We start from the raw sequence: 9,877 nt of genomic DNA, 5'->3' as shown, positions 1-9,877 counted from the left end.
TTTATATTATATTGTACGAATGCATTATACAAAATTGTACAAAAGCATCGTAGAATTTGGCACATTTCTCTCTCTCTGTCTCCACACACGTATCACAGACATTATTTTTTTATTCTGAATCATCTGGGAATAAGTTTACAACAACATGACCAAATAAGAAAGTTGCAGGATTAACATTTACAAAATACTCAAAATATGCAAAACAGCACTATAATATTTGTAAATACACACACACACACACACACACACACACACACACATATAAAACAGAAAGGTAGGGACAGGAATGATAAATACTAACTCAGGCAAGTGGCCGCGGTGGGGACAGGAGAGGAAATGGGTTCAGGGATGAATACCTGGAAGCCTCACTATCTGGAATATTTTTCTTAAGCTGTGTTGAGGGTGCATATTTGTTATTGGCCGCACCGTTTTTGCAAGACTAATATAATTTATAATTTTAAAAAGCATCCATCTATTTTAAAAAATCAGGAATGGGCCGGGTGCAGTGGCTCCTAACTGTAATCCCAGCACTTTGGGAGGCCGAGGTGGGTGGATCACCTGAGGTCAGGAGTTTGAGACCAGCCTGGCCAACATGATGAAACGCCGTCTCTACTAAAAATACAAAAATTAGCCAGGAGTGGGGGGTGCACACCTGTGATCCCAGCTACTTGGGAGGGTGAGGCAGGAGGATGGCATGAACCCAAGAGAGGCAGTGAGCTGAGATCCCGCCACTGCACTGCAGCCTGAGTGACAGAGTGAGACTCCGTCTCAAAAAATAATAAATAAATCAGGAATGGATGTTGCTTTATCAAATGTCTTCTTGGTGTTTATTAAAATAAAATGTATATAGAATAAATACCTGTTCCTCTCTCAGTTCTTCTATATCTAAGCCGTATTAACTTATGTCAAGGCCAAATTCCTATCTGAAGGCTTTCTTCTTCACTTTCTGTACCAACTGCCCCACTCCCAGGGGTCCCTGGCATAGGCTGTTCACTGCCAGCGGGGTACACCACCAGGACAAGTGTCTTTCCTCGTTTCTTCTGCTCCACAGTCAGTTCTGCCCATGTGCTACATACGCGTACCGCAATTAAACAACTGATCCCAGAGAGGGAGGCAAGGCCCTTGCTTTCCAGCCATTGCAATCCCAGGATCTGTGTCAGAGCCGGCCCATCACAGGCTCTGGAAATGCTTGCTGCACAGCATTAAATGACGCGACATTTGCATGTAACTGACACAATGACACTTAACGTTTTTAAAATAAAATGTTAATTTTAGAATAGTTTTAGATCTGCAAAAAATACTAAAGGACAGTACAAGGCATTCCTCTGCACCCCTCACGAGTGTTCCCTCTCGTGAGCCCGCGTTCACCGTCCCCGTCCCCCGGGCCTCGCGGACATCCCCTGGCGATGTTCTCGGCCTGGGCCACCCCTCGCGTCATCCGCAGGTTTTCTCGCTCTCTTTGCACAACACCCTCGTGCCACCAGAACAACCGGCTGCCGCCACCAGCTTCCAGCGGGGCTAGAAGATGGGGCGCCTGGGGCGGCCAGAGCAGTGCGGGGCCCGCGGCGGGACGGAGCCAGGGCCCGCGGTCCGCGTCTGCCAGGCTTGGAAGCGGAGGTGCAGCCAGAGCCGCCGCCCGAGGCGCCTCCCGGCCCAGGCTGGGGAGACAGCGGCTCCGGCGCGAGGGGGCGTGTCGTGGGCGTGGCCCTGGCGTATCGTGGGCGTGGCCCTGGCGTATCGTGGGCGTGCCGTGGGCGTGGCCCTGGCGTGGCGACGTGCGCGCGGTGAAGGGAACGCGGCGCGCAGGCTGCGGCGACAGCGGCGGCCCTGACGGCGGCAGTTGCTGCGCCCGGTACTGTGGTCGCTGCCTGAGGCGCAGGCGCCGTGGGCTCAGCCCGCCCCGGGCCTGGACTCGCTGTGGACTCGTCATGGCGACCGCGGAGAGGCCTTTCCACCTGGTGGTGTTCGGCGCCTCTGGCTTCACCGGCCAGTTCGTGACCGAGGAGGTGGCCCGGGAGCAGGTGGACCCGGAGCGGAGCTCCCGCCTGCCCTGGGCCGTGGCGGGCCGCTCCTGGGAGAAGCTGCAGCGAGTGCTGGAGAGGGCGGCCCTGAAGCTGGGTAACGGGGCGGCGTGGGACGGGGCTGCGGCCGGGACCCCGCCGCGCCCGGACCAGCGTGTCCCCCGCAGGGGGCGCCCTGCGTGTGCCCCGAGCCCTGCTCGAGGACAGGACGAGGCGAGGGCGGGGTGTTTCCAACACTGCCGCGGCCTTGTTCCACGTCCTTAACAAAAAACAAACGACGTGTGTGGGGGGGGTGAAAAAGAAAACATGAAAAGCCGAAGCGTTCTCGGCGTGGGCCACCCTGGGTCCGCCGCGGTTTTCTCGCTCTCTGCGCACCCGCTTCGTGCAGCCGGAACAACTGGCTGCCGCCTCCGCCTCCGCCTCCAGCAGGGCCAGAAGACGGGGCGCCTGCGGCGGCCACAGCTACACACACACACACGTGTGTGTGTACAGATATATAATTTTAAATATATATATATATATATATTTTTTTTTTTCCTTTTCTTTCCCGCTTTTGAATTTCTGCCTCAGTCTGGGGAGTTCCTCTGGCGAAATCGTCCCTCTCTGCTCCATCCTGCCCCACAGCAGGGGCACCTGTTGAGTCTGGGGGTGGGGAGCTGGTTCGCGATATTTGGTCGCAGAGGAGAGGAGGATTTTGGTTTCTTGGAGATCGGAGTCTCCCTTTGCCTTGTGTTTTGAGGATGGGACAGCAAGCTTAAGAGTTGTATGCACTGACAGTGGCTTTTGTGGCTCTCCTGCTTTAGTTTATTGTTTTGTGTGTAGGAATACTCCAGGCAGTCTTCCTCTTCATAAAATAAAAAGCTTGTCTTTCTGGTTGAGACGCCTGCTTATTCTCTAAGCATTCAGGTAGCATATATTTGTTGAGTGACCTGGTCCATGCTAGGTCCTGTCCTGAGTCTGGGGTTGCAGGTGGGACAGAGAGGAGATAGACGACACAGACCCTGTTGCCTTTACGGCTGGGGAGACAGCTAACTTAGGACTCTGTAGCCTTTAGATTTGGCTGTTAACTCCCCACCCTAGATTTCACTTGTACAAACACCTGCTAGCATTCTGGAACTAATACATTCTCTCTGTTTAACCTGCTTTCATACCATGCCCTGCTCAGGGTGCTTCTGTTCTGGGTAGATACAAAGACACCACGTAGGCTAGATTCTTCTGCAGCTTTTGGTGCTGACACTACCAACACATAATTTTGACCAAAGAGCTTTTTGGACTTTATTTTTCCAGGAGAAGTAATTTCACTATTAAAATACATGCTTCCATTTCTTTTTCCAGCTCAGCAAGATCGGATGGGTACAGCTTAGTCACTTACCATATATAATGCCCAAACCAGGTTTTATTGTGGGGGATATACCTTGAGCTATTGAAACCTGTATCACTTAGTTGAGCCAGTTAATTCCAACTATTATATTATACGAGCCTGTGTGTGTGTTTATATAGCATGTAATTTTCACCTCAGAGTTCTAATGGATTTGATGTTAACAGTCAGTACCTCTCCATCACCTACAGCGGATCACAGTAATTGTTAAGTAGTTGATGAGAAACTTTAAAATTTTTTTAAAGGTCTCATTCTGCCACCCAGGCTAGAGTGCAGTGGCATTGACCTCTCTGTGTCTCAGCGATCCTGCCACCTCAGCCTCCTGAGTAGCTGGGACTACAAGTGTATGCCACCATGAACAGATTATTATTATTAATTATTATTATTATTTATTATTTTTTTTTAGTAGAGACAAAGTTTTGTTATGTTGCCCAAGCTGGTCTTGAACTCCTGAGCTCAAGAGATCCTTCCGCCTTGACCTCCCAAAATGCTGGGATTACAGGCAAGCCACTGCTCCTGGCCAAGAAACTATTTTTATGATATAAATTCCTTGCTGGAGAGGAAGTCTGGGTAGTCATCTGCTCAGCATTTAAACTTGATTGTGAAATTGTCATGTTACACATGGTTGTTATTTACACAATTATTTTATTAGATTTTTTTAAAAGGTCAGTTTTTTAGTAACCCTTAGTGGCAATTCAGTTTTCCTCATAGACTTTTCCTTTTTTATTACCTGATTAAAAGTTTTATTCAAGACAGAGAGCTAGCTTTCAGTTTATTAGTGTATTTAGTAATTTTCTGTCACTGATTGCTGTAAAAAGACATGGAAGATTTAATCCTCTACCGAAATTTGCTTTACTTAATTTGTTTCTTATTTTAGGAAGACCAACACTGTCATCTGAAGTTGGAATCATCATATGTGATATCGCTAATCCAGCCTCACTTGAAGAAATGGCTAAACAGGCAACAGTTGTCCTCAACTGCGTAGGACCAGTAAGTAATCAGCTCCTCTTCGTATCAGAACAAACAATCCATTCATTTCTAGCAAAATATTCCAGAGGAGCATAAGGGCAGAGGACAGAATTGTTGGTTGAAGGCCTTAACCACATCTGGGGAGTTTTTTCTTCTTGTGAGGAGCAAATGGACATGACCAAAGCCTCCTCTGAGAGGGAGTGTGACAGGCACTCTATGACACTGTCCTTAGGGAATGTGTGCTGGTTTGTTGATTGGTTACATCTGTGATTGTCAGCATTTTCTTTGCTTTTTACTGTATGCCCCTTCAGTAAAAATGTTTGGGTATGTATCCCCAGTATATTATTTATAAATTATATTCTTGTATTAATGTATAAATATATATATATATATTATTTGTTAATTGTTTGTCAAGAGAAACTATTTCTTAGCCCTCATATTCAGATGTCATAGTTCATGAACCCAAGTCAGTGACAAACTTCTAGGTAATTCAACCTGAAGAAATTCTTTGTATTCCAAGATCACTTTCTATTCCAAGATACCAGCCTTCTTCATCTCTCAAAATCTTTCTCGGGACCGTAATTTCTGTAGAAATCTGCATATGCCTTCTTTCTTGGTTCAGCCACACCAAACTTACAGAGAGCTGCAACCCCCAGGGATACCAGGAATGCTCCAACCATATGAAATCGCAGACGCCTGGCCAGAAGGCCACGCCTCTGAGCTTTTGGCAAAACGTCGGAAGCCACGGTAGTTACTGTTCTTGATACGAGTGCCAACCTCAGCCCCAATGTCCTTCCAGACTGATGGACATAAATATATTTTTAAATGCACAAAAAGACTAAAGGACTCATTATTGAATAAATAAATATTGAAACTTTATGTAAAATGCACAATTGTAGGCACCTGGGACACAGTGGTGACAGAAGCAGAAAGTCCCTCATGGAGATTACATTCCTGTGCGGAAGACAGAAAAATAGGATTGTAATAGGAGGTAATAAGTGCTTTGAAGAAAAGTGAAACAGAGAAAGGAGAAAAGGTATTGGCATGTCAGTGTTTTAAGGTGGATGGTCAGGGAAGGTTTCTGTGAGGAATTGACATTAGAGCAGAGCTCTGAATGAAGTGAGAGCAAATCGGATGAATCTTTTGAGGAGACACTGTTCCAGGGAGAGCAGGTACAAAGTTCCTGAGATTTGAGTGTGTTTGGCAAGACTGAAGAATGTCAGAGGCCTGTGACTGGACAGGACAGAAAGGGGGAAGGTGAATGGGAGAGAGACCCAGGAGCTGGGCCATGTAGGAGCTTATAGGCCATGGTCAGGATTTGGATTTTATTTTTTCCGGGTGTGACCAAGAGGCATTGAATGGTTGAAAGTAAGGGCTTCATCTGATTTAGATGTGAAGTTCTTTGGCTTCTGAGTGGAAAAAACAGATAATAAGGGACATGCAATGGAATGGTCCAAGCATAAGCAGCCCCACGGTAGCAGTGGTAGAGGTGCTGAGAAGGAGTTAGGTTGGTAGAGGTGCTGGGAAGGAGTTGGGTTGGTCGAGGTGCTGGGAGGGAGTTGGGTTGGCCGAGGTGCTGGGAGGGAGTTGGGTTGGCCGAGGTGCTGGGAGGGAGTTGGGTTGGTTGAGGTGCTGGGAAGGAGTTGGGTTGGTACAGGTGCTGGGAAGGAGTTGAGGTCGGAGTGTGTTTTCAAAAGAGAACAGGTTTTGAATGTTCTTGAGAAAAAGTCATCAAGTCACAGGCCATCAGACTTTTGGCCTGTGTAACAAGGTGAATGTTGGGGACATTTAGTGATCTGAAGAAGCCATCACAGTTGACAAGATATTTAAAAATTAAACATCTAAACTATTAATTTTTAGGGAGAGCAAAAGGTTTTTGAATTGCTGTTACAAAAAAATGTTGTTTATTGGATTTCTCTCATTCTTAACTGGCGTAGATTCCATCCGTCAGGTCCACTGCTCCACTCTGTAGTGTGCAGCCTTAAGTGTCTCCCTTGCCTTTTTCTCCTCAGTACTCTGGAAAAGTCTCAGCCCTGGTTATTCTCTGCCTACTCGTCACCTGAATCTGAGTAACTCATTGTGGCTGGAGAAAAGTGTCACCCCATGCTAACTGGCCACACTTCAAATATGTGTTTCCAAACCTCGTGTGCTCTGTTTCCCTCAGGAATTGTCTCTCCTGCTTTCTGGAGCAGCTTCACAACCTTGTTCTCCTTGCTCTCCTTGCTCTTTTAATATCCCATCTCTCTTTCCTTGTTCTTATCTGGTGACTTTTTTTCTTTTTTTTAACTATGAAAGTAGAAGCTGGTTAATAACAGAATTTCTTTCTTCATTTTCCTACCACCAGATCTACCTGTCTGCCAATCTGCACCGTACCTGTAGTGTGCCATATGTCTTGTCACAAGGCAAAACTGCTCCTGTTCCTGTTGGGCACAGTGTTCAAAGACTTTATGTTTATAGTTACACATTATCTTGTTATCAATTTTCCCCTCTTTACTGGATTATTTCTTTTTTGTGTGTGCCGTCTATAAGTTTATTGCCTTTACCTGGAAAATCCTCATAGAAAATTGTTCGGTTTAGCTCTCAGCAGCCCGCTCCTGAGCTCTGAAGAAGCTCGCCTTCTTTTGAGCTACCCGATCTTTCTTCTGAGCAAGGGACATTTTGGGACGGTTCCACCTCTTCTTTTTAACTTCTTTCTTGGGCTTCTTTTCATAAACTGGATTCTCTCGTAAAGCAGCATGAGCTTTCTTATACATCTTCTCCATCATGTCTGGAGTTACGCTGTTCTTTATGTATTGAGAGAACTGTTTCTTGTAAGCATCTTCATCTTCTTCATTAAGTAGCGCCTGTAATCTGCAACATTCCGGTCCATGATGTGCTTCCGGTGTACTTCTGCATTAAATTCCTTGCTTTCAGAATCATAACCAGGGAATCGTTTGGCACTGTGAGGGATAGACAAGCCTCCATCCACAGCTCCATTCAGGGTGCCAAAAATTTTATTGCCAGTGGTAGTCCTGGCAAGGCCTGCATCCAGATAGCAGGTAAAGGCACCTGGCTGACCATCAGCGCTTTCCACGTGGTATTCTTCACCAGTCACCTCCACTTGGCCTTCATAGATCTTGTCCAGGCCAAACCTGTTGAGAAGCCTGCAGGCCAGCAGCAGGCCAGTACAGTACGCTGTAGCAGACTTTGTCAGGCCAACCTTCACACCGCATTTTGGCAGTTCATGTGCATGTGCTGCACAGACTCTCATATCCCCTTTATACGGGCATCAGCAATCTGACAAATGATATCTCTGTTACATGAACTATCATCCTGTATTTGGGTGTATTTATTTTTATCCTGTATCGTCAGGTGTTTTCGAGCATAGTGATCAGCTTTACCCTCTCCTTGTCTTCTAAATTTCACTTGGTATCTCTTAAAGTAGGTCTTATTCTTAACAACTTTAACAAACCCCATCCTGTGCAACAGAGACTCAGATCCATGGCTTGACAGAGACCTGCAGGCCCAGCAGTGCTTGGGGGTGGTAAAGGTAGATTATTTCTATCAGCATTTAAATATGTCATATCTTCATCTTTAAAAGTTGCTTGATTCTACATCCCTTCCAACTGCTGCATTTTTGTACCCCTTTTTAACAACCTCCTTGAAAGGATTCTCATGACCCACTATCTCTACTTCCTCACCTGCTACTCTGTCTTAAACCACTCTTATTAAACTTGTGTTTTCCTTTCTACTCCAGTGAAAGCACTCTGCCAAAGTGCCTTCCTGTGAAATCCAGTTCTCATCCGAAAGCTTTCAGCATTTCATCCAGTTGACCACTTTCTTCCTTGTTCACTTGGCTTCTACATTGTCATCCTCTTGCAGTTTTCCTCCTGTCCACCAGCTTCACCCTGGAAGTCCTAGCCTCCTCCATAGCATCTTTTTATCCTCCCGGCTTTAAATGCCTGAGGCCTCAGTGTTCAAGCTTTAGAAACTCAATAACCTTATGGAGGCATTAGTCTTTGGTATAATGAAGATGACTGACTGAAGAGGGTAGTGGCCCCTCTGTGTTATGAAACTCTCCCACAGCCCTCAGGATACCGGTTGTGCCCTGTCTTCAACACGTGACCACTTAACATGGCCCAGGGAATGTCTTATAGTTAGTCCATATGTTAACTGTTAATTTTATCTTTTTCTTTGTGTTTTTTATAAAAATTAACATCAATGAAAGTTCTAATATTTACCTCCACACCCAGTGGATCATTCTGTGCTTCCCTTGGGGGAAGTACACCTACTTGGGAGACCACTGGGTTAGAAGATGGAGCACTGAGGGCCAGGCATGGTGACTCACACCTGTAATCCCAGCACTTTGCAAGGCTGAGGTGGATGGATCACTTGAGGTCAGGAGTTTGAGACCAGCCTGGCCAACATGGAGAAACCCCATCTCTACTAAAAATAGAAAAAATTAGCCGGGCGTGATGGCAGGTGCCTATAATCCCAGCTACTTGGGAGGCTGAGGCAGGAGAATCTCTTGAACCCAGGAAGCAGAGGTTGCAGTGAACTGAGATTGCGCCCCTGCACTCCAGCCTGGGCAACAAGAGTGAAAGTCTACCAGAAAAAAAAAAAAGAAAGTGGAGCATTGGGAGCAGGATTGTAGTTTTAACCTCTAAACTAACTGACCTCATAGGGGAGAGGTGTCTTCCTTGAGATGAAGGATTGCTACTCTGTGTTCACCTATCTCAGACCAGCCCAGGGTACTAATGGAGAAAAATCTAACAACTTCGTAAAATGGGAATAAGTTAGTGAGAAGTCTCAACTCCAGATTACTCAAAGAAGTGGGCCAGATGTGACAAAATGCAGTAAAAGTGAGGATGTGCAGACTGTGGCAAATAGGAAAATGTGTTTTCTTTCCATAAGGAACTACTATTATTTTAATAAGCACATTAATACTTCACTGCAGCTTGCCGGTACTTGTAGATGAACTGCCTAGCTGATGGGCTCACTAGCCAGACAAGAGAAGTGAGCCTGAGGCTGTAAGGCAGAGCCTGGAGGAGCTGGCAGATGGCCAGGCAGAATGGAGGGAAGATGTTCCAGGTAGTGGAAGCAAGCATGCTGGGTGTGAAGCCGCATGCTTGGGGTGTTACATGGAATTCAGAACTGCTGGGACATGAGAATTAAGGGGCTGTGGTAAGATATGATGCTAAGGACTTTTTGTGACATGCTAAGAAGTTTGGACTTCGTACTGTATCCTGAAGGGTTTTAAGAGCGGATATTTTGTAGGAGTGGGCCATGAGGAAAGGTGACATCAGATTTTAGAATAACAATTTGTTACATATGAAAAAATGCTCATCATCACTGGTCATTAGAGAAATGCAAATCAAAACTACATTGAGATACCATCTCACGCCAGTTAGAATGGTGATGATTAAAAAATCTGGAGACAACAGATGCTGGAGAGGATGTGGAGAAATAGGAACACTTTTACACTGTTGGTGGGAGTGTAAATTAGTTCAACCATTGTGGAAGACAGTGT

General features: G+C 46.1%; 1 protein-coding gene and 1 pseudogene across 3 annotated transcripts in view; one reads left to right on the top strand and one right to left on the bottom strand.

Annotated features, from left to right (window-relative positions):
* The first annotated feature begins 1,753 nt into the window (after positions 1–1,753).
* Positions 1,754–9,877, top strand: part of SCCPDH (saccharopine dehydrogenase (putative)) — a 32,996-nt gene continuing 24,872 nt past the window's right edge. Inside the window, exons 1-2 of one of the 2 annotated variants that reach the window (XM_017532079.2) lie at positions 1,754–2,118; positions 4,277–4,389. In XM_017532079.2, the coding sequence (XP_017387568.1) occupies positions 1,929–2,118; positions 4,277–4,389 (303 nt within the window). In that variant the 5' untranslated portion in view covers positions 1,754–1,928. The remainder of the gene's footprint in view (positions 2,119–4,276; positions 4,390–9,877) is intronic. The other variant, XM_017532078.2, reaches the window with a different exon arrangement.
* Positions 6,874–7,861, bottom strand: LOC108306924 (annotated as a pseudogene). The gene has a single exon (XR_001826334.2). The product of XR_001826334.2 is annotated as a 60S ribosomal protein L5-like (transcript).

The sequence above is a fragment of the Cebus imitator genome, unplaced genomic scaffold (genome assembly GCF_001604975.1).
Source record: "Cebus imitator isolate Cc_AM_T3 unplaced genomic scaffold, Cebus_imitator-1.0 Scaffold75, whole genome shotgun sequence".
Classification (NCBI taxonomy): Eukaryota; Metazoa; Chordata; class Mammalia; order Primates; family Cebidae; genus Cebus; species Cebus imitator.
The sequence above is the reverse complement of the archived record's forward strand: the minus strand, read 5'-3'. Positions and strand labels throughout refer to the sequence as shown.